Source organism: Phytophthora cinnamomi (genome assembly GCF_018691715.1).
Source record: "Phytophthora cinnamomi strain GKB4 chromosome Unknown Contig38, whole genome shotgun sequence".
In the NCBI taxonomy this organism is placed as follows: Eukaryota; Oomycota; class Peronosporomycetes; order Peronosporales; family Peronosporaceae; genus Phytophthora; species Phytophthora cinnamomi.
The window spans coordinates 1,863,542-1,887,668 of NW_027150971.1; the positions used below are offsets into that span (position 1 = coordinate 1,863,542).

General features: G+C 53.4%; 6 protein-coding genes across 6 annotated transcripts; 3 read left to right on the plus strand and 3 right to left on the minus strand.

Moving 5' to 3' along the window:
* Positions 1–355: 355 nt before the first annotated feature.
* On the minus strand, positions 356–5,274 carry IUM83_03447 (uncharacterized protein; the record flags this gene model as incomplete). Its single annotated transcript, XM_067927448.1, has 3 exons — positions 356–368; positions 4,459–4,892; positions 4,975–5,274. The coding sequence occupies 3 exons, from the start codon at positions 5,272–5,274 to the stop codon at positions 356–358; spliced, it is 747 nt and encodes a 248-aa protein (XP_067792022.1).
* Positions 5,275–10,256: 4,982 nt separating this feature from the next.
* IUM83_03448 (uncharacterized protein) lies at positions 10,257–11,387 on the minus strand (the record flags this gene model as incomplete). Its single annotated transcript, XM_067927449.1, has 2 exons — positions 10,257–11,048; positions 11,118–11,387. The coding sequence occupies 2 exons, from the start codon at positions 11,385–11,387 to the stop codon at positions 10,257–10,259; spliced, it is 1,062 nt and encodes a 353-aa protein (XP_067791746.1).
* Positions 11,388–11,530: 143 nt separating this feature from the next.
* On the minus strand, positions 11,531–12,902 carry IUM83_03449 (uncharacterized protein; the record flags this gene model as incomplete). The annotated part of the gene is made up of 2 exons (XM_067927450.1): positions 11,531–12,382; positions 12,450–12,902. 2 exons carry the CDS (start codon positions 12,900–12,902, stop codon positions 11,531–11,533), a joined length of 1,305 nt encoding a protein of 434 aa, XP_067791740.1.
* A 1,591-nt stretch (positions 12,903–14,493) lies between these two features.
* Positions 14,494–21,208, plus strand: IUM83_03450 (Serine protease; the record flags this gene model as incomplete). Its single annotated transcript, XM_067927451.1, has 4 exons — positions 14,494–14,826; positions 14,892–15,416; positions 20,220–20,698; positions 20,764–21,208. The coding sequence occupies 4 exons, from the start codon at positions 14,494–14,496 to the stop codon at positions 21,206–21,208; spliced, it is 1,782 nt and encodes a 593-aa protein (XP_067791940.1).
* Positions 21,209–21,400: 192 nt separating this feature from the next.
* On the plus strand, positions 21,401–22,394 carry IUM83_03451 (Serine protease; the record flags this gene model as incomplete). Its single annotated transcript, XM_067927452.1, has 2 exons — positions 21,401–21,870; positions 21,944–22,394. The coding sequence occupies 2 exons, from the start codon at positions 21,401–21,403 to the stop codon at positions 22,392–22,394; spliced, it is 921 nt and encodes a 306-aa protein (XP_067791941.1).
* Positions 22,395–22,613: 219 nt separating this feature from the next.
* Positions 22,614–24,073, plus strand: IUM83_03452 (Delta(3,5)-Delta(2,4)-dienoyl-CoA isomerase; the record flags this gene model as incomplete). Its single annotated transcript, XM_067927453.1, has 3 exons — positions 22,614–23,036; positions 23,120–23,644; positions 24,017–24,073. 3 exons carry the CDS (start codon positions 22,614–22,616, stop codon positions 24,071–24,073), a joined length of 1,005 nt encoding a protein of 334 aa, XP_067791930.1.
* Positions 24,074–24,127: the final 54 nt, after the last annotated feature.

Here is a 24,127-nt window from a genome sequence, read left to right on the forward strand (position 1 = left end):
ATATTGTTCCAACTAATGGAAGGGAACACGATACTCTGGGCGCTTCCACAGTACTTAATGAAGTTCAATTTAGCGTCAAGTATTCTCCTACGAACCGATAGCTCTCGAAGTTTACGACAGCAGCTCAAGATCATATTCAGATCCAGATTTCCCAGGTAACCATCAATGCTCAAAGTCTTCAATGAAAATCCAACTGTTTCCAGTAATTGTGGCAGACCATTCGCCTGTACAAGAACATTAAATTGAACAGAGAGCGATGTCACGAAACGCGGCCTTAGCTTTATTTCGATCCCCTCACCGAACTCAAGATCTGCACGTTTCACTTGGCATCTGCCAAAACCAGGAATTATGGCATTCACGAGTATGCTCTGTCCATCATCGCCAAATATGCGCACAAACGGAATGGAAGAAGTCAAACGAAGAGCAGGTGGGCGGCTAGTTTGCTGACGTCGCGAGAAATCGATTTGATAAACTAGGGAGCCACTCTTTACAGTGGCATCCTTTTCGTCAACGCTACTGTGCAGACATCCAAAGAGTTTTTCTTCTGGATGGTCTGATGTCACAACTGCAGCAAAAGCGGCCATCTCGGCTGCACTCATACTGGAGATGTTACACAAGGAAAGCGACTCTAGCGCTGACAACCCTTGAGCTCGTTTTGTAAAAAACGCATACGCCATCCATTTCCACCAGCGTTTGTTCTCTGATGCATTGCTGCGATCCATTCGTAGGGAGATGGACAGCTTCTTTGTTGTCTGGTTCATCAACATGGCAGAAAATATCGAGTCTCCGTCTAAACTTCGAAGCGATTGATCGAACCGTAAGCGCATAGTTCCCAATTGCAGTGGAGCCGTCCCTTGTACTTCGTCCCATTGGTCACGGCGGAGCTTAGTGTTGGCGAGCTCGGGATACCGACGCCTTTTATCGAAAAGAGTCATCAACAATTGACCGAGTGCTAACGTCGATGCACTGGTATGTTGTACGTTTTTCAATGTCAGCGCCACCTCTGAGAACCACACGTTCCCTGCCATCATATTCTCAATAGTGTTTGCAACGGAAACCGTGGTTGCTCTGCTAAATCGACTAAAATCGACAGTCATCGGCTCCAATACAACAGTCGATCGGATAGTCCCCGCGGCTACCGGCACATGTTTGTATCTCCTCCACTGCTGCTTAATGACTCTCTCTGCGCCTTCAATCATGGTCATTGCTTTACCCAGGTTGTCATAATTTAAAGTTGCCGAGGATCTTCCGACAAATACTCTCACTGGTACCTCAATTTCCTTGCCTGGTCCCCCCTGCTGCAGCCTCGTGTCCATAGCTGCGATTTTTTCCATCGCATGCAAATACGCCGCACTAGGGGTCACGCATTGGCTTGTACCGCAAAGTTGCACCAAGTCTCTCTCCACCTGATCCATCATGATTATGAAGAAACAAGGAGGAATTTCATCTTCGAAATCTACTTCAGAGCAAAACGTCACCCTTGACAGTAGGTAGGTCCACCCCCTGTAGTCCACATGAGCGACGGCTGCCAGGAGTGACAGCCCCTCACGTAGGTTTTCGAGTTCGGCTTGGAATCCTGGGATGCTTCGTAGGAATGTGCGCGTTGGCAGCTGCACCAGGAGGTGGCGCCGGCCTTGCTCCCAGCTGAATTCGCTCCAGATCCCAAGAGGCTGGTAGTTAATTCTACACTGCAGCACCTCGCGCCACGGATCCAAGAAGCCCCAGCGCTGCTGCATCGCAGTATTCATTTTCTTTTTTCCTTGGTCGTTTCGGCGATATTTTCGTTATGGTCGAAGAAGGCTCCCGATGGATTTGGATTTAGAGGATGGCTTCAACATGGTTTGTGACTGTTTGGCTGGTGATTCGGACTTCGATGTGCACAAAATCTACACCTAAATCGCGGTTCGTGATCTTTCTCAAGTCTCCAACTTTCACCACGAGTTAGTTCGACGAGAAAAAAATGCTTCGCAAACGAACAACTCCGCTGATGGCTTTCAAGCAGGCTCTCAAGGCCTTCGGTGCAGAAAGGGGGCCGAATCACATTCCTGTCCCGATGGGAGCTACCTGTATCAAGATCAGCGAAACACTAGCATCTGCTGACGAGCACGCAGGAGAGTACTCGTTTGGAGGTCGAGCTGATACTCTGCCCCCTGTACCGGGCCTATTCGTTCATGAGGTGGGGAGTCTCTCCGTACCGCTGGATCCAGCTCAAGCAGCAAAGCTAATCGCAAAATGTGAGAAGTCCCCGTTTGGTCACAATATGGACACCAAGATGGACGAGAGTGTTCGCAAGAGTTGGCAACTGGCGCCAGATCAAGTCGAGATTAAAAATGCATCGTGGCAACCTGGGATTGAGAAGTTGAGTGAGTCCATTGCTAGCCGACTGGGGTACAAAGGAGTGCCGCTGCAGTGTGTGCTGTACAAGCTCCTCGTATATGGGGAAGGTGGCCATTTCCTCAAGCACCAAGACACGGAGAAGGAAGACGGCATGATTGCCACACTTGTTATCCAGGCGCCCAGCACGCACGAAGGAGGTGACTTGATCGTGTATCGTGGCGGGAAAGTCGAGCACCGTCACGGTTTTGGGAAGAGCGATGGCTCAGCCCCATACTTTTGCCACTATGCCGTGCACTACGCTGATGCGGAACTTGCGTTGGAGAAGGTGACGAAGGGGTTTCGCCTCGCTTTGGTCTACTCCATTTGCCTTCCTTCGTCCATGTCCTTCGTCCATGCGCCACCTGAAACGAGATCCAAGCAGAATGCTTAGTGATGACTTGGCCGACGCGATTAGTTCCATGGGAGCTGAAGACGAACCATTTGCACTGCTGTTATCGCACGAGTACACCAAGAAGAGTATTGGAGAGTTGGGCTCTGGAGCCCTGAAAGGAGTCGACAGCGCGAGATTTCGAGCACTTGAAAAAGCCAACACTGTCGTGGCCGACGGCAAGAAACTCCGGTTGTTTATAGCAAAGCTGATCGTTAAGGTGGATAACGGCCTCAAAGCGGGCGGTTGGTGCAGTTGGGGTCGTGAGCAAGCTCTTCACTGGTACACCACGAGCGGAGAAGATCTTGGACACTGGAAAGATGAAATGCTGAAAGAAGAACTGAATTTCCTAAACCCCGGACAAGAAACCTTCATGCAACTCTGGAAATCCTATGGAACCGCTGAAGATGTGTTCACTGGTAACGAAGGACCGATCAAAAGTACCAGGTATTCTAGATTCGCAGTCGTTGCGTGGCCAGTCAGTCGCCACTTGGAAAATGTCCTGAACTTAATGTCTGCAGAGCTCGCTGTGGAGGAGTTGCTTTCCCGCAGACCTGTTGATGCTATTGTACTGCGAAGTTTTCTAAGCGTGGCCAGTGCTACGTGTAGGTATGGATGGGAACCTGCAGATTGGAACTCTATCAAGGCTTCACTGCGATTTTCCAGATCCATTTTGTGAGCTTCTGCTGGATGTCGGAAACGTAGACCTGGCCAAGCTGCTCTGAGAGAAGTATTACCCTTACTTGGGAGGCCTGGACGGAAACGGAGCTATAATCCCAGCGATTGTCAAAGTCACCGATGTATATGCATGGAGCGACGTTGGCGAAGCACTACTTGCCATTTTGGGCAATGAAACAGACTTGTTGAGTGCTACGAAACACCTGGAGACTCGGAGATACAGCTACTGATGCAAGTGGCAAATGAAGGGGTCGATGCAAAAGCGCAAGAAAACCTGGGGAATGGCTCTTGACAACCGGCGATAGTGAAATGTTCAAGTCGATGATCGACAAGATCATTCAGAAAGAGCCGAGTAAGCTGCGTCCATTCGTGGAGGTGTTCTTAAAGTACGCCGACAAGCGCGATACGACGGGCAAGTTTACTGTGCTTGAGGCGATCGCAGTCAAGCGGGTGGGTTGGCTGAAAGGGGTTGCAAGAAGGTATAACTTCTGTTTTGCACCCAGATTTGAAATGTCCAGTTCTTATAGCGTCGACCCGATAAGCAGCAAAATAGAAACGTAAGCGAAATGGAAACGAACGCAGAGTTGGTAAAACTTTGTAACTGGATATACTGTACATGTTCTGGCATAGCGTACAGTACGCGGAGTTGTGTACTGGCAAAGTAACTTGTTCTTCACACGAGATGAGAGGCACTGGCTGTAGAGGCATGAATGAGTTGCTGCTGAATGCACTTCTGAGCAGTGTCACCCCAGCACACCGAACTCTCCTGTAGTTCTTTCTCCGGATCCTGAGAGATCGCTTTACTGGTGTGGTGAATCCTCAAATACGTCCAGCGCGTAATAACGGCACCCGGTGAGTTATTGTCCCCCCGTGGCATCGCTCGGGCGGTAACGATCGTGGTGGTGTCTCTCCTCACACGCTCCGTTGTTTGATACGGGTGCAGCTCGTCAACATCCACAAAGTCGGACGCCATAACCCCGTAGCTGCCTTCTCCATCTCCATCGCCATCGACAAACCTCGAAAACATGACCGTGTTCGACTCGACCGTGGTTCCTGCAGAAGTCAACGTAACCAGTCGGATTTGCGCGACCTCGGCGGTCTCGAAGTCGCTGTCCTCGCGGACGGCAACGCAGCCGAACATCTCCGAGAGAAACATCTCGGCATTCAACACCGACCGGAGGATGGCGTCGAACACTTCCCTGGTGTTCGCCCCATACACTGGCACGGTTTCGAACCGCACGACGCAGTAGTCGCCCCGAGCAGAGTCGAACCGCTCCTCTTGGCAGTATCCCGACCGGGGATCAAGGCCCCGACTCCTCGCGTCGAGATATCTCTCGGCAGTGTCCAGCTCGCGCTCTTTCAGCGCCATCAACGTGTTGAACCTCCCCTCCTGGTCCGTGCCTAACCGGATCACACTCTGTGCCGGCTGCAATAAGGGCAGACTGCGTTGCTACGCACACACAAAAATCCCTCATTAGTTTTTTTTTTCACCCAAAAAACCCAAAAAAAGTTTTTTTTTTTCAGTTCCGTACTGCGTGGGCAGCCAGCGCTGCTTGGGTCTTGGCGAGGGCCACGTGCTGCTCTTGGATGAGCTCCAGCAGCACCTTGTTCTCCGCCTGGGAGCGTCTCACGGCCTGGCCAGCGAAGCCTCGGCGCACCAGCAGCTGCAGCTTGAGCTGGTCCACAGCGCGCTGCATCCTGTCCACCTGCTCCACCAGCGCGCGCTTGCGCTGCTTGCGGGTCTCGTACGCCGTCTGCTTCCTGCTACCTGTCGTCTTGCGGCTGCTCTCCGCCAAGGCGCAGGGATCCTCGAAGACGACGCTCTGCAGCATTTCGCCTGCAGTCTCTTTAACTTTTAAAAGCCACTGATAGGGTGCTTGAAATAAAACCCACGTTTGGTGGGTGTTTTGCTTTATATAACCCAAATGGAGCAATTATTGGAGGACGGGGAACATCAGCCCCAGGACATTTTCCGAATGAAGGCTAGCACAATGTTCTCGCTCGTAAAATTCTCACCCAGGTTAAATACTCACCACTGGGCTGGGTATATTATGAGAACAGCCCACCCCAAACTGCAGAGGCAAAAGTAGATGCATTGAAGTAGGAATGCTATGGAAATGCAGTAAGGAAAAGAAAGTAGCTACCAGTAGCTACTTTTTCTGGTGGTTGATGAAGCGCAGCGAAACTAGCGCAAGTACGCGAAACACGACGATGAAGGCGAAAACGATGCCAAAGTTGCGCCAGATATCGTCGTGCTTGAGGTTGAACACGGCCTCGACGTACTCCTTCACGGTGATGTGGTCAATGCTCACCGGGGTGTTCGTCACAGGCTGGCAACCGAGTTGAGAGCCAACACCCGTGTACTGCTGTGTGTCGGCATCCCACGTGGGCATTTCGTCGCAGTCGGCAAACACCAGCGCACCCATGTTTCCGATTGAGTACCTGTGAGGAGTGATGTCGTACAGCCACTTGTAGCCGCTCGGGATCTCGTTCGCCGGAGGGTTGAAGCCCATGAAAAGGATGAAAATGGAGTTCACCAGCATGCCGAGAACGTCTGCGACCTCAACACTTGGGAGGGCATACGCGAAAAGCTGACCCATGTACGTCTGCACCAAAATGAAGAGCGACATGTTGATCCAGTAGAGAACAGCGGTGCCAAAGCCCGAAAAGCCCACCATTGGATACCAAATAACCGTGAAGAGTAAACCGCTGGCGAAGCTGTACGGAATTTCAACCATGGTTGAGCCAACGAAGTACCATAGTGCGTTGTAGCTCTGCGAGGCACGTTCTCGATAGAATGAAGCACGCTCTTCGGACGCGGTAGGCAAAACACTGCTGAAAGCCACTAGGCCGTTGAAGAGGGCCGACAGAAACAGCATCCCCACACCGCTGTTAAGACCTTGGTAACTCGTGTACTCGGAATCCACGAACACCAATCCGAACAAGACACTCAAAATCAGCGCGATCACGAACCGAGTGATATTGTACGAGGGCGTGCGCCAGTACATGCGCATATAGCGCAGCACAAGGAAATGGGCTTGGGTCCAGGACGAGGCCGCTCGTTTCCGACCGAAAGTCATCTCAGGGACGTCGGGTGACGGGAACGCGACACCTTCCTTGGACAAGTTCAAGTCCAAGACGTGCTTCTCCTCGCTCGCATTGAAATACTCGACAAAGTCCACGTCATTCGATGAGGTATGCCCGACACCAGCGCCAATGCATTCCAGCATCCACGTAGCCGGGTTGTAGCCTTCCAGCAGCTCCGGCGTGCCTGGAATGTTTCCGAAGTAGTCGATCAGGTGCTGGCACTTGGCCCCGAGGTCGCCGAAGAACACCGTCTCGCCGCCGCGCTTCAGCAACAACAAACTGTCGAACAACATGAACACTTCCGTCGACGGCTGGTGGATCGTGCACACGATGGTGCGTCCGCTGTCAGCTACCATGCGAACGCCGTCCATGATCATCTTGGCCGAGCGCGCGTCCAGGCCGCTGGTCGGCTCGTCCAGGAAAATCACGCTCGGCTGTGCTGCCAGCTCCACTCCGATCGTCAAGCGCTTCATCTGCTCCACGGAGCTACCCCGAATGATCTGGTCCGCGATGTCGTGCATGTCCAGCAGATCCAGACACTCGTTCACCGAATCGAACTTCTTGCTCGCGGGAATGCTGCTGTCCTGGCGAAGGAAGGAGCTGAAGGTCAGTGCTTCGCGGAACGTAGCCGCCTCCGAGTGGATGTCCATTTGTTCGCAATACCCGGTCGATCGTCGGATGGCCAGGTCTGTCGCCTCGTAGCCGTTCAACAGGATTTTGCCCTTAATCGTGCCCTCAGTCTTCCGTCCGGCGATGACATCCATCAATGTCGTCTTTCCAGCGCCCGAAGAGCCCATGAGCGCAGTGATGGAGCCCGGTAGTGCAAACCCGCTGATTCCTTTGAGCAAGTCGAGCGACTCGTTCGGGTTGGTCGGGGAGCGGACCGAGTACCACAAGTCCTGGAAGGCGATTGTCACGGGCACGAAGTTCTTTTCTCTTTCTGTGATGTCGAGAACGGTCGAGGTTCTGGCGAAACGTGTCTGTGATGAACCTTGCTTCGGTGTGGCGAGTAGCGCGTAGCTGTCGCCATCCGCAGCAGCACCCTTCTTTGGGAGCAAAACGTTCTCAGTGCTCTCGTATCTCTTATATTCGAGCACAAGATAGCTCAGGCCCATGAAGACAACGTACGCAACAGTCATGAAAAGTGCACCGCTCACTATCCAGAATTTCTCGGACGGGATATCGAACACTGACATGTAGTACTCGCCCGCCTTCATGTCAAACTCGACGCAATAGTCGACACCTCTGTATTCACAGTTGTCAAAAATTGCGGAGCGGTATTGGTTCACCGCCAACGCTCTCAGACACCACGAAATCGGATCCAGCCAGTAAAGCCAAATGAAATAGTCAGGCAGCTGATTCTTCGTGACGACAAATCCTGCGAACAGAATGAAGAAAACGATTGACATCATTGCGATCGGCTTCGAGATGTTAATGTCAGGTGAGATCGCAGTGATGAAGAAGAACCACGCCGCAAACGCCAAATTGGTCATGATAAGCAACACCATGAAGACGACGAAGTGTTCCGCCGAACTCACAAAGCCACAGAGCCAATAAATGAGTGTGCCAAACACTAAACTTTCGCCGATTGCAAGTGGGAGCTGGGCTACGGAGCACGAAACCACGTACGCCGAGGTCCGGTAAAAATTCGCGCCCCGCTGCTCGTAAAATATGCTTCGAGCAGCCATGAAGGCCGGGATCAACGACGTCTGTCCCACAGCCAGAAAGAGGATGCATTGGAAAAGGACTCCCAGCATCACTTGGGCGTTTGTAGGATCGACATCCCAGAAAGTCGATGCGTTGATAAGACCCATCAGAGTGATCATGACAGCCCGGGATACGAGAAACTCCTTATCTCGGACGGTCAGCATCGCCTGCCTGCGCATGAGTGTCGCTGTACTTTCCCAAAATGACTGCCGGTATTCTGGCATGGAATTCATGTCCTCCACTTTGTTGTCCAACAAGTTCTCGTCGTGCGGATCTTCCAACATCCGAAGCGTGTTTTGGTGAATCCTCGACTGCCGGAATATTGTCCCAAACTCATTCGGCTCGCGAGGAAAGTTGGTCATGCCAACCGGAAGTGCACGTTCATATTGGCGCTGCTGCTTCGTGCCAAGATCAAGCAAGAAGTCCGCCACATCGCGCCCAGGAGGACGAACGAACCCCATCGACGAGAAATAGCCCTCCACCTCCTCACGAGGACCATGGTACATCACCTCGCCGTCGTTCAGAATCATCACGTCGTCGAAGAGATTGAAAACCTCAGGCGCAGGCTGTAGCAACGCGATCACAACGGTCTTGTGCAGCTTCTTGGCCACGCTGCGCTGGGTGCTGATGATATCGAACGTGGCCGCACTGTCCAAACCAGTGCTGATCTCGTCCATGAACGTCACGGATCTCGTGCCGAACTCCATTTCTCCTGTCGTGACACGCTTGCGCTCTCCACCAGAAACGCCACGAAGCATCGCGTCACCGACGATCGTGTCTTGGCAGTTCTCCAGACCAAGCTGGCGAATCACCACATCCGGGTAGTGATCCGACAAGGCCTTCGACAAGTCCAGCGCGGCAACGCCTTGATCAACGGTCCCGTTCGTGAGTCGTTCTTCAGCGTTGTGGATCACCACCTGCCTGCCCGAGAACTCGTGCGCAAACTCGAGCGTCTCCTTCACGGTCAGCAACGGGAAGTGCTTGTCACGCTGAGGCACGTACGACACAAACTGCGGCAGGCGCTTGGCCACAGTCTCCAGTTGTTCACCGTTGAACGTGACGACGCCTTCGACAGTGACGTTCTTGTCCACGGGGAAGCGGCCGCTCAGAACCTTCATCAACGACGACTTGCCCGAGCCAGGTTGTCCCAGGACCAGCGTGATGGTGCCGGGCTTGAACACGCCGCTCGTGCTCTTGAGGATTTCTTTGCGCACGACGTTCTTCTTGGTCGAGAGTTTCGTGACCCTCTTCTTGAGAGTGTTCCACAGCGTCGGTAGCTCGTGTTTGGTGTCGTCCCCATCCGCCACGACGATATCCGCCGAGATGGACAGATTGCTGAAGCGCACCTCCATTTGCGGTAGCGACCGGTTCATGACAGCCTGGAAGTTGGTTGAAACGTGGTCGTGGAGAGCTTGGGGGCCATGCGCCATGAGCGCAGCTCCGGACTCGTGTCCAGGGTTGTCGTCGGTCTTCGGCATGACGTTGAATGTGTCAGATAGAAGCGGGCGGTGTTGAGCTTTGATGTTGAATCGAAGAAGCAAATTGAAAAGTGCCATTGTGACTTCTCACTTCAGCTCGCTCGCACGATCGTGGTCTGTTGGCAGCGAGATAAAGGAGTCATTCGCGTGAATAATCGGATTCGGCTGATAACATAAGCAGCTCGATAATCACCTAAAAAGATTGTTATTGTGGACAATCAAGAAGTGAATTTAATTGGATTGTCATCACGGATGATTATTCCGGCACAATCCGAAACTTGGATTGTGCAGGACAATGTTTAGTAGCAGGGTCGTTGCGCTGAACCAAAGCACAGTTCAGAATGGTGGTTTGTTTACGCATCATGGTAAATGAACGTGCATTTACACTGATCTTCTGTCGGCGCTCTCCTTCTCTTTACCCCAGTGAGTAAGTGCAAGCACCTGGCTTTACAAAATTAATGGCATTTATGCTGAGTGAACACTGACTGAGACTGAAGCAACACCAACAAATCTAAAAATTTATTGACCTTCAACACACAACCTTATTCTGTATCCATCGTTGTGGCATGAACGAGCTGCTGCTCAACGCACCTCTTAGCGGTATCTCCCCAGCAAATTGAGCTTTCTTTCATCTCTATCTCGGGATCTTGGGACAGATTCGAGTTGCTGCGGTGGATTTTCAAGTACGTCCAGCGAGTAACTACAACTTCCGGCTGTTCCATTCCTATCTTCGTCACGTCCGACTCGGTCCCTCTTGTAGCGTTAGGCAGCGATCGGGCCGTAACCAGGGAAGTGGCGTCCGCACGCACGCGTGTCTCAGTGTTGTAAGGGAACAAATCGTCAGTATCCACGAAATCGATGGCCATAACTCCAAAACCACCGCCCGCTTCGCTTTGTAACTTGGAGAACAGCACAGCATTTGACTCGACGATTGTTCCAACTGAGGTTGCCGAAGCCAGCCGAATTTGAGAGCTCTCAGCATCCTCAAACTCGTTGTCTTCGCGAACTGAAATATTACCGAACATTTCGGACAGAAACATTTCAGCGTTCATGACGGACTCGAGTATTGCATGGAAAACTTCGCTGACATTTGCTCCTCGGATCGGCTGATTTTCGAATCTCACGTAGCAGTAGTCGCCATCGCGGCTGTCAAACCGTTCTTCTTGGCAGTGCGACGTCAACGGGTTGAGCCCGTGGCTCCGTGCGGCCAGATAACGTTGCGCGTAGTCCAGCTTGTTGTCTTTAAGCTCCATCAATGCTTTGTGTCGCACTTCCCGGTCCACTCCCAGATGAATCATAGTTTGCCCTGGCTGTAGGGTGCTTAGACTTCGTTGCTGTGCACAGGTACCATTGAGTTAGCTGTAAAATAATATAGGTGGGCATGTAGTCTGGAAACTACTTACCACGTGGCCATTAAGCGCTCCCAGTGCAGCAACAAATGCTATATGCTGCTCTTGAATGATTCGCTTTAGTAGAGCATTTTCCCGTTCCAGGCGCCTATTGTTCTTGTCAACTTCCCCCTGCTTGACTAGCTGGCGAAATTTAAGCTCGTCCACTAGTTCTTGTAGTTTGTTTGCTTGCTCCATGAGTTGTCGCCTGCGCTCCTTGCGAATCACGTAAGCGGTTGGCTTCTTCTTCACACCCAAACGCTCTGTTTTCTTGCTGCTCTCCATATCAGGGGTGAGTTGGTTGTTCGTGGCAACAAAATGAATAATGAAGGCGTCTGCGGACCATGGAACTCAAACGGTAGAGACTAAACATCGTAATCAAACAAAATGGTTATTACACTGAGAAATTCCACCATCTTGTTGTCCCACTACAGTTTCGGATGATTGCTCTTTGGGTCAAACACACGCGTTTTTCCCAGTCGCTGCTGAATGCACTTCTTCATAGTGTCTCCGAACGAGACTGTGCTCTCCTGCAGCTCTCGCAATGCATCAGCAGATAGATTCATCGTGCTACGGCGGATCTTGGAGCATGTCCACCGAGAACCTACAACGACGAGCTCTTTCTCCTCCGCAGCTTTGGATTTGTCTTTGCTTTTACAAGCACTCCTGCTATCAGGGTTTTTAGGCGACTGAACTGACATCATGAAAGAGCGGACCATGAACACGGTGATGGTGTCTCGTCGAGCTCGTTCCTCTGGTATGTACGGATAAAGCTCGTCCGAGTCGACGAAATCCGACACAATGACCCCGCAGCTTTCTTCGGTGTCATCTTTCGCCTCCACGAACTCTGCGAACATGACTGTGTTGGACTCCACCACCGTCCCCTGCGATGTCGACGTCACCAAGCGCATCTGGGAGATGTCGCGCGTGTCGGCCTCGTTGTTTTCGCGTATGGTGATGCTGCCGAACATCTCGGAAATGATGATCTCGGCGTTCTGGGCGACGTCAATGAACGCGTCGAAGACCTCCCTGGCGGTGGCGCCGTGAATGGGCTTGTTCTCGAAGATAACCTGGCAGAAATCCTCTCCAGGCGCGTTGTTTCGATCTTCCTGGGAGTACGCCGACCTGGGGTCGAGTCCTTGGCTTCTCGCCGTGACAAAACGCTTGGCCTCGCGCAACTTTCGTTCCTTGAGAGCCACCAACGTTCTGTGGCGCTCCGTCCGGTCGGTCCCCAACCGAATAACAGTCTGCGCTGGCTGTAACGAGCCACTCCTTTGTTGCTGCGAATTAGACACAAAAGTCAGCTATGAACTTCCGAGAACCGCGAAGCTATCGACAGAGTCTCACCAGATTCCCCGATATCATCGCCTGCAAGCTGGCGAGCTCCAAATGCTGCTCCTGGATGAATTCCTGCATCACCACGTTCCCCGCTGCCGTGCGTTCATTGGACTTGGCCGCTTCACCCTGCTCGACCAGCACCTGGTACTTGAGCTCTTCGAGCTGTTGCTGCAGCTTCTCCACCTGTGCTGTCAGCTCGACCTTCTGCTCTCGACGGACGTCGTACGTGGTTTTGCGCTTCTTGTCGGCGCTCGAGAGCTCCGGTTTGCTGCGTTTGCGCCTTGGCGCCTCTGCCTCGGACTCGTCCTGCAGCCAGGTGTGGTAACTCGTATTCGCCTGCATTGCGGCACCCTGGTCCTGGTCGGCGCCGCTGCTGTCTTCGGACGACTCGAGGTGATGCAGGTTGGTCTCAAAGGACGAAGACCCGTGAAGCGCCTCCCAGAAGGACGGTCGGGACGCCATTGCTGGCTATTCTGATGTGACGTTAGTGCTTCGTAAGGAGGTGTCGACCCCTACGATGACTAAAACATAAGCTGCGTGAGAAAGCGGAATTTTGGGGGGATGCAGGCTGGGATTGGGAATTGGACGAACGCAATGGAGTGAGTGGCACGCGTTGCGTCTGATCACCGCCCTGTCATCCGCGTAGCTGACTAACTATTTACCCTTGCTGTATTGTCGTCGCTGCCTATAGAGTGCGTGTGAGTATTTTCCCCCGAAACAGCCACGCTACCCCCGTTGAAATGACAACTTCTACTGTTCTGACGCATGAAATCGGTCACTCCTCTGCTCAGTTGTTGTGAGGCGACATGGTCCAGCTGTCACAGAAGCAACAATAAATCGCTCTGTTTCCAGCATAAAGGGAAAGGGTGCGTTTTTTAAATTAAAAACATTTGACTCGGCTTTTGTATGACGGGGACTGTGAATTTTTTTTAGATAATCCCTTGTTTATTTGACAGCAAGTCGCCGATAAGTTGCTGAAGTCACCTTAGCAAAGATAACCTACCTATATAAGATAGGTGTGTTTGTAGTCTCAGAGCAGCGAGCTGTTCTCTGAGCGGGCGCAAAGAGCACAATATTCATGTTCTGTTTTAATTAAAATATTGCGTCATCTTTTCGTGAAAACCTGTGAAAACGGATATTTTAATACACTTTTACCAACTGATGGCGTAAACGTGTTTTATACAGCGCTTGGGCAGTCAGTGCTCATCAGCGCCGGGCATCCTTTGGGCAGTCAGCAGTGCTCATCAGCGCACTGCATCGGCTTGAACAGCGCATCGATTTGACTTAGCAGATGCATTGGTGCACAGTGCAGTGTGGTGAGGTGAGGTGGCACGCTGCCGCCATCGACAGCGGTTCCAGCAAGCAATTTGTGCAGTTTGAGATGAGCGAAGCACTACCAGCGCGAGCCTCACTTAGTGCATTCACAAGTAGCCAACACCCGCCGATTAGGCGGAGGCGTGTCTGCGCAAGCGAGCGAATGCGAGCGCTGCAATTCTAGGCACCGCGCCTGACTGAGTCGCCTGCCCCATTGCTGCTTATACATTTTCGTTGGCCCTCGTTAGACATCCGTCGCCGTAACGCGTCACTGGTGTCGGGGGAGGACGTACTTTCAATATGTTGAATAGTGTAGTTAGTAAGATGAAACCCTTGGTGTAATATTTGGGTTATTCTCAAGAAATGCTTCGGCATGTGCCGAGACCACGATGCGAGCCGAGACTCGGTGCTCAGCCAGAGTGGCCTGGGGCGTTAACACTCTTGGTAGAATCGGATAGCTAAGAGACATGCTTGCATCGCTCCAAGATAACCAACACTCTGTCTTGGCGAATGCTTTGTGAATAATCACGAATCGTGTTGACCATGGCTGGTCAGAGAAAGGGCAGCAAAGCTATAGATGGCATCATCGTACGGCAGAGTACAGTACAGTGTATCGCTTCCTGCATGACGCTCAGTGGCCATGACCCCCAAGGTATCACGATCCTCGAACGAACCTCTGCTCGGAGCGGCGTCTTCGTGGATTGAACTGCTGACAAACCATAGTCAAAACGCCTCGACGATGGAGTCCAGCAGCAGTAGCGAAGGCTCAAACAGCAGAGAGATCGTCCAGCCCAGGCGCACCAGGAAGACGCGGGCGACAAGCGCCAAGGCCCCCGCCAAGAAGCGCCGGACCACGTACGACATCCGCAAACAGCAGAAAAGCGACCTGGTCGCGGAGGTGGCCAGGCTCGAGAAGCAGCTCGAGTTGCTCAAGCACCGGATACTGCTGCAGCAGGGCGAGGCCAACACGACCATCAGACGCACCGAAGCAGCCAATTCGGTCTTGCACGAAAGCGCACGGGAGCAGCACGTGGCGATCGCTGGCATCCAGGGCATGCTGGTTTCGCACATGGTGAGGCGTGCACCAGTGCGGTGGCTGATGTAGAGAACTTACAGTTGTTTTTTTTGGTACTGCAGCAGCAAACGTTGTCGTCGTTGCACCCCACACACAGCTTCATTCGCCTGGGGACCGACCGGGTAGAGCGCCGTGCTACTTTGATGGCGATGAAGGGGCAGAAGCTTCGCGAAGCTAAGCGATTCGTAGAGGCGTGGGATCAAGATCTAGACACGGAGTCGACTGTGTCGCAGGAGAATCGATTCGAGTCGCTTGACGGAGGCTTCTCCGTCGTGCGGTTCGACAACGCCCCACTGCCTAGCACCACGGTCAAAGCTGTGTTCGATGCGATCACCCACTCGATGCAGAACGCTGAGATCATCATCTCCGAGCTATTCGGAAGTATCACAATTCGCGAGGACACGGAATTCGAAGCTGCTGACATCTCGCAATTACGCCTCGTCTCGTCAACTTCGCATGGAGCTACGGTCGAGTCCAACTCGGTGGTCTTCGCCGAATTTGTCGACACACCAGAGGAATGCTTCGGAATAGTGGTCGCGGACTTTGTGGATGCTGATGAGTTGTATCCCTATCGTCCGGCGGAACGTGTGCGTCGAGACGCTATCACTTTAGTCTTAATACGAGCACTACCCTCACATGACTACGAGAAGAAAGTGGTAGTTGGCACGCGTTGGACTTGCCTAAAGCTAGCGCACTCGGAGTTAGACGTCCCGAAAGAAGGCTTGGCGGAGTTGCAAGAAAGTTCCATGGCATGGGGCGACACTATGAAGAAGTGCATTCTGAAACATTTAGCTAAGAGCGAAGCTGAAAACGGAATAAAGTGGACTTGAATTGGTATCCAGCGAGACGGGCAAACTGGTTTATCTCTTCTGGTGATTGATGAAGCGCAGCGAGACTAGCGCAAGTACGCGAAACACGACGATGAAGGCGAAAACGATGCCAAAGTTGCGCCAGATATCGTTATGCTTGAGGCTGAACACAGTCTCGACGTACTCCTTCACGGTGATGTGGTCGATGCTCACCGGGGTGTTCGTCACAGGCTGGCAACCGAGTTGAGAGCCAACACCCGTGTACTGCTGTGTGTCGGCATCCCACGTGGGCATTTCGTCGCAGTCGGCAAACACCAGCGCACCCATGACAGCAACTGAGTACCTGTGTGGTGTGATGTTGTACAGCCACTTGTAGCCGCTCGGGATCTCGTTCGCCGGAGGGTTGAAGCCCATGAAAAGGATGAAAATGGAGTTAATCAGCACTCCGATGATAGCAGCAACCTCGATGCTGGGGAGCGCGTACACGAAAAGCTGACCCATGTACGTCTGCACCAAAATGAAGAGCGACATGTTGATCCAATAGAGAACAGCGGTGCCAAAGCCCGAAAAGCTCACCATTGGATACCAAATAACCGTGAAGAGTAAACCGCTGGCGAAGCTGTACGGAATCTCAGCGACGGTTGAGCCAACGAAATACCATAGTGCATTGTAGCTCTGCGAGGCGCGTTCCCGATAAAATGAAGCACGTTCTTCAGATGCAATCGGAAGTACACTGTTGAAGGATATAAGCCCGTTGAAGAGCGCAACCGAGAAGACCATTCCCACACCACCGTTCAGACCTTGATAACTCGTGTACTCGGAATCCACGAACACCAATCCAAACAAGACACTCAAAATCAGCGCGATCACGAACCGAGTGATATTGTACGAGGGCGTGCGCCAGTACATGCGCATATAGCGCAGCACAAGGAAATGGGCTTGGGTCCAGGACGAGGCCGCTCGTTTCCGACCGAAAGTCATCTCAGGGACGTCGGGTGACGGGAACGCGACACCTTCCTTGGACAAGTTCAAGTCCAAGACGTGCTTCTCCTCGCTCGCATTGAAATACTCGACAAAGTCCACGTCATTCGATGAGGTATGCCCGACACCAGCGCCAATGCATTCCAGCATCCACGTAGCCGGGTTGTAGCCTTCCAGCAGCTCCGGCGTGCCTGGAATGTTTCCGAAGTAGTCGATCAGGTGCTGGCACTTGGCCCCGAGGTCGCCGAAGAACACCGTCTCGCCGCCGCGCTTCAGCAACAACAAACTGTCGAACAGCATGAACACTTCCGTCGACGGCTGGTGGATCGTGCACACGATGGTGCGTCCGCTGTCAGCTACCATGCGAACGCCGTCCATGATCATCTTGGCCGAGCGCGCGTCCAGGCCGCTGGTCGGCTCGTCCAGGAAAATCACGCTCGGCTGTGCTGCCAGCTCCACTCCGATCGTCAAGCGCTTCATCTGCTCCACGGAGCTACCCCGAATGATCTGGTCCGCGATGTCGTGCATGTCCAGCAGATCCAGACACTCGTTCACCGAATCGAACTTCTTGCTCGCGGGAATGCTGCTGTCCTGGCGAAGGAAGGAGCTGAAGGTCAGTGCTTCGCGGAACGTAGCCGCCTCCGAGTGGATGTCCATTTGTTCGCAGTACCCGGTCGATCGTCGGATGGCCAGGTCTGTCGCCTCGTAGCCGTTCAACAGGATTTTGCCCTTAATCGTGCCCTCAGTCTTCCGTCCGGCGATGACATCCATCAATGTCGTCTTTCCAGCGCCCGAAGAGCCCATGAGCGCAGTGATGGAGCCCGGTAGTGCAAACCCGCTGATTCCTTTGAGCAAGTCGAGCGACTCGTTCGGGTTGGTCGGGGAGCGGACCGCGTACCACAAGTCCTGGAAGGCGATTGTCACGGGCACGAAGTTCTTTTCTCTCTCTTTGACGTCAAGGACGGTCGAGGTTTTGGCGAAACGTGTCTGTGATGAACCTTGCTTCGGTGTGGCGAGTAGCGCGTAGCTGTCGCCATCCGCAGCAGCACCCTTCTTTGAGAGCAAAACGTGCTCGGGACTCTCGTACCGCTTGTACTCGAGGATGATGAAGCCGATACCCATGAAGACAACGTACGCAACAATCATGAATATCGCGCCGCACACAATCCAGAACTTCTCGGACGGGACATCAAACAACGACATGTAGTACTCGCCCATGTGCATCCCAAACTGCGTACAATAGTCGACATCTTCGTACACGCACACATCGAATGACGAGGAGCGGTATTGATTCACTGCCATCGCTCGCATGCACCACGAGATCGGATCCAGCCAGTAAAGCCACACAAGGAAATCTGGGAGTTGATTCTTGGAGACGACGAAGCCGGCGAAGAGGATGAAGAAGACCACCGAGATCATTGCGATCGGCTTGGAGATGTGGATGTCGGGCGCGATCGCAGTGATGAAGAAGAACCAGGCGGCAAATGCCATGTTTGTCATGATCAGCAACACCATGAAGATGACGAAGTGTTCGGCTGAACTCACGAAACCACACATCCAATAGATCAGCGTTCCAAACACAAGGCTCTCACCAATAGCGAGTGGTAGTTGAGCGACGGAGCACGACAGCACGTAGGCTGAAGTCCGGTAGAAATTCGCGCCACGCTGCTTGTAGAAAATGTCGCGAGCTGCCATGAATGTCGGAATCTGAGAGGCCTGGCCCAGCGCCAGAAAGAGGATGCACTGGAACAAAACTCCCAGCACCACTTGAACATTCGTCGGATTGATGTTCCAGAAGGTCGATGCGTTGATGAGCCCCATGACAATGATCATAATTGCGCGGCCTCGGAGAAACGCTGTGTTTCGCAACGTTAACATTGCCTGCCTGCGCATGAGTGTCACCGTACTTTCCCAAAATGACTGCCGGTATTCTGGCATGGAATCCATGTCCTCCACTTTGTTGTCCAACAAGTTCTCGTCGTGCGGATCTTCCAACATCCGAAGCGTGTTTTGGTGAATCCTCGACTGCCGGAATATTGTGCCAAATTCATTCGGCTCGCGTGGAAAGTTGGTCATGCCAACCGGAAGTGCACGTTCATATTGGCGCTGCTGCTTCGTGCCAAGATCAAGCAAGAAGTCCGCCACATCGCGCCCAGGAGGACGAACGAACCCCATGGACGAGAAATAGCCCTCCACCTCCTCACGAGGACCATGGTACATCACCTCGCCGTCGTTCAGAATCATCACGTCGTCGAAGAGATTGAAAACCTCAGGCGCAGGCTGTAGCAACGCGATCACAACGGTCTTGTGCAGCTTCTTGGCCACGCTGCGCTGGGTGCTGATGATATCGAACGTGGCCGCACTGTCCAAACCAGTGCTGATCTCGTCCATGAACGTCACGGATCTCGTGCCGAACTCCATTTCTCCTGTCGTGACACGCTTGCGCTCTCCACCAGAAACGCCACGAAGCATCGCGTCACCGACGATCGTGTCTTGGCAGTTCTCCAGACCAAGCTGGCGAATCACCACATCCGGGTAGTGGTCCGACAAGGCCTTCGACAAGTCCAGCGCGGCAACGCCTTGCTCAACTGTCCCGTTCGTGAGTCGGTTTTCAGCGTTGTGGATCACCACCTGCCTGCCCGAGAACTCGTGCGCAAACTCGAGCGTCTCCTTCACGGTCAGCAACGGGAAGTGCTTGTCACGCTGAGGCACGTACGACACAAACTGCGGCAGGCGCGTGCCCACAGTCTCCAGTTGTTCACCGTTGAACGTGATGACGCCTTCGACAGTGACGTTCTTGTCCACGGGGAAGCGGCCGCTCAGAACCTTCATCAACGACGACTTGCCCGAGCCAGGTTGTCCCAGGACCAGCGTGATGGTGCCGGGCTTGAACACGCCGCTCGTGCTCTTGAGGATTTCTTTGCGCACGACGTTCTTCTTGGTCGAGAGTTTCGTGACCCTCTTCTTGAGAGTGTTCCACAGCGTCGGTAGCTCGTGCTTGGTGTCGTCCTCATCCGCCACGACGATATCCGCCGAGATGGACAGATTGCTGAAGCGCACCTCCATTTGCGGTAGCGACCGGTTCATGGCAGCCTCGAAGTTGGTTGAAACGTGGTCGTGGAGAGCTTGGGGACCATGCGCCATGAGCGCAGCTCCGGACTCGTGCCCGGTCTTCTTCTCGGTCTCTGGCATTACAGTAAATTCTCAATCAGCCCTCGTGAGTCGGTATCGGAGACGTTGAGTTTGAAAAGCAAATTGCACAATGACACCGAGGTGCTTCGGCATGCTGCTCTCTCGCGTCCTTGGAGGCGTTGAGCAACCACTGGCATTCATGTCGAAAGGTAACAGAGCTGCGTGTCGGTGAATAATCCCTCGGGAGATTGTTCACAAGCTGGTCGCGAGCTGAAACGAACAATCCGATACCCATATTACCACATCTGACGTTGTTAATAATCCAGAAGTATGCTTACCACTGTGTAAACATGTTGAACACGTGTTGCTGTCCAGGGCTCAATGCTCTCCGATAACCGCACAGGCAAGACTCCCACAATTTAATCGGCATTCCTGACATATCCTACCGAAAACCATCGACTCTACTAGAAGATGACGAAGTCGGTCACGCTCTTGTTTGCCCACGGCGCGGGCTTCTGCAAAGAGATATGGGAGCCGATTACGCGTCGACTGAAAGAGTATCCACTGCTGCTGAATGCTGCCGTTGACGTTGAGTTCGTGAATTTCGACTTCAAATACCACGGCAGCAACCGAGATGAGACTGAGGCTCCTCGAGTGGACCTCAGCAACCCCACGGCTCCCAGGGTGAGCAACTCCTCCGGCGATTTAACAACCTGGACGACAACTGAAGTGCTCCAGAGAGTGGAAACACTCAAGACAAAAAGCCCCGATCGTCTATTGATCGGAATCGGTCATTCGATGGGCGCTTGCGCTCTGTGGAGCACCGAAGTGCAGCAGCCAGGAACCTTTGCCGGACTCGTTCTGTTTGAGCCGGTGTATGGCGATATGAACGTCGACCACGTCACGAACTTCCTCGTGTCGATCACGCTGCAGCGCCAGTCGTCCTGGTAAGCGTAGAGCACGTTTGACTTCCAGAGATTCACACACTGATCGTTTCAACGTGTCCCTGCAGGCCAACGCATGAAGCAGCGGAGCAGCATCTCCGCAACTTCATCAACTTCTCCGCTTGGGATCGCGAGTCCTTGGAGGCGTACATCAAAGGCGGCCTCGTCGAAAACGCCTCGACCGGCGAAACAGAGCTGGCGTGCAGTCCCCCCGTGGAAGCCTCGCTGTACTGCAGCAAGCTCATGTTCTGCTCTGACGAGCAGCTCGCGCGCGTGAAGTGCCGCGTCGTTTTCCACAGCGGAGGTCGCTCCAAGATGTTCCTGCCGTCGATGTTTAAGGACATGAACGAAAAGTGGCCTCACATCTACGCAGTGGGGGAGCCCATTCCGCGCAGCTCCCACGTCATGATCATGGAGAAACCAGCAGCAGTCGCACAGAAGGTCATCGAGAGTCTGACGGACCTTGAACCGTTCCGTTCCGAGGCCGCGACTGAAGTTCAGTCGCGGCTGTAAAACCGATGGTAGCGACGACCACTTCGCGTCCCACGTAGCACATACACGCATCTTCATCTTCAATAACAATCGGGACGTACGTTTACCACATTCTCGTTCGTGTCGACTAGACACTTCCAAATCCCAACGGACCTGTCGTGATACCCAAGCAGCGGTCTCCGATCGAGTCACAACCGAATTGTCCAGCTCATCATGACCAGGTCGGCCACGCTACTCTTCGCCCATGGCGGCGGCTTCTGCAGGGACACGTGGGAGCCGATCGTGCGTCGACTGCGAGACTCGCCGCTGCTGCAGACCGTAAGCACCCGGTTCGTGAGCTTCGACTTCAAGTATCACGGCAGCAACCGGGACGAGTCGGTGGCGCCGCAGATCGATCTCGAGAACCCGCGAGGACCGAGGGTGCACCACCCGGCTGCCGACTTGACTGCGTGGACGTCGGCCGAGGTGCTGCAGCAAGCCCGTGCACTCAAGAACGAGAGTGCCGACACGCCGTTGATCGGCATCGGCCACTCTATGGGGGCGTCTGCCATGTGGAACACGGAGGCGCAGCACCCGGGGACCTTCGACGGGCTCATTTTGTTCGAGCCTGTGTACGGCAAACTTAACTCGGACGTCGTCACCACCTTTCTAGTGTCGATCACGTTGCAGCGCGAGTCTTCGTGGTAGGAGTCACTGCTGGGTAGTTCATGGTATCGTAGGAGTTGGTTGACGAACGATACTTTCTTCTTGTTGCAGGCCTTCCCGCACAGCGGCGGAAGAACATCTGCGCAATTTCAAGAACTTCGCGGCATGGGACCACGAGTCCCTGGACGCCTATATGAGAGGCGGGCTGGTGGAGGACGAGGCCACCGGTAAGACCGTGTTGGCGTGCAGCACTGGCATCGAGGCCTCGCTTTACTGTCACAAGCTGCTGAACCTGACCGACCAGCAGCTCGCGCGACCCAAGTGCAAGGTGTTCTTCCACTACGGCAGCCGCACTAAGATGTTCTTGCCGGCGGCATTCGAGGAGCTCAGCAGCAAGTGGCCGCACATCTACTCGCTGGAGGAACCGATCGATAACTCGTCGCACGCGATGGTTCTGGAGAAGCCGGAAGAGTCCGCGCGGAACATCCTGCACAACCTGCAAGAGTTGGAGCCGTTCTGTGAACAAACTCTAGTGGATGTAGCGAACGGTTCGCGGCTGTAGGCATGCTGCTCTTTACACTAAACAAAAGTTGTGCTTCCGGCCTGAAAGGGTGGAAAATATGGCCAACAAACCTCAATACAACGCAATCCGTTGAGACCGTGAACAATCAAAATTCGTGATGACCACAGGCATCACATCGCGAATGCACTGCTTGCGTGAGTGAAGCTGTCATCATGTTTACGGTCCGATGGCAATGTCAGTGTCACAGAGTCTTTTGCCATGACGAAGACACCACCAAGTTCGACCGAAACTCTGCTCGGATCCGCTTCGTCGTGGGTTGAACTGCTAAGTCAAAGCACAGCGGCGATCGAAAGCGGTAGCTTGGACACAGACGCTGAAGAGCAACGAAGCTGTGAGACCGCAACAAAGTCGACGAAAAGAGCAAACCGCCAGAAAAAGAGGCTGCCCCAGAAGCGCAGGACGACGTACGATATCCGCAAGCAGCAGAAAAGTGACCTGGTCGCGGAGGTGGCCAACCTGGAGAACCAGCTTGAGTTACTTAAGCACCAACTGCTACTTCAGCAGGGAGATGACACTACAACCCTCAGACGAACCGAAGCAGCCAATTCGGTATTGAACGAAAGCATCCAACAGCAACACGTGGCGATCGCAGGCATACACGTCATGCTTGTTTCGCAAATGGTCAGAGATTTACCGTACGTCACCTCGATTCGCCTTCGGAGGCTAATATAAATCTTGTGTGCGTGGTGTTGTGCCGTTGACAGCAGCAAAACCTGTCGACGTTTCACCCCACGCACGACTTCATTCGACTGGCAGCCAACCGTCCAGAGCGCCGTGCCACACTCGAGGCCTTAAAGAAGCCCAAACTGCGCGAGGCTGAACGTTTCATCACAGCATGGAGTCGAGAATTCAATGCAAAATCAGCAGTCTCACAAGAAAATCGGCTCGAGTCGGTCGATGGTGGCTTCTCCGTCGAGCGGTTCGACAGTGCGCCACTTCGTTGCAGTTCAGCGAAGGCCGCGTTCGACGCGATCATCTATTCGATGCAAAACGTCGACATCACTATCTCCGAGCTGTTCGGCAGTATCACGATCCGCGAGGACACTGACTTCAGTGCCTCGGATATCTCTCAGATTCGCCTCGTGTCGACGACTTCACATGGAGCGAAGGTCGAGTCCAACTCGGTGGTCTTCTCCGAGTTTGTCGACGGACCCAACGGATGCTATGGAATCGTCGTCGCGGACTTCGTGGACGCTGACGAGCTGTACCCTTATCTTCCAGCGGAACGCGTGCGTCGTGATACGACCACGATAGTGTTGATCCAATCTTCACCTTCACACGACGAAACTCAAAGTGTTGTCATCCTCGCGCGTTGGACTTTATCACACTTCGTGAACACACAACTCGATATCTCTCTGGAAGCCCTGAAGGAACTGCAAGAAATTTCAATGACGTTTGGCGACACTATCAAAAAGTGCGTTTTGCAGGCTGCAAATTGCAGCATTTAGCGAAGGAGAGGGGAAAGACTACGTCTCGCTGAACTTCTCTGTTATCGTGTCGTACTTGCTCATAACATGCAACCCGCGTCCAAACCAAGTTCGTGTCGTAGTCTTCCACCTTGGGAAGGCTCACCTCGACTTCTGACTCCTTTTTGGGCGCAGAATCACGCTGACCCGTACGCTGTCCGTAGCGATCTCGCCGCCCGGGTCCCTGCTTAGCCATTGAGCTTTGCGAATACGGTTCTTGATGCTGTCTCCGAGCGATCCACCGTC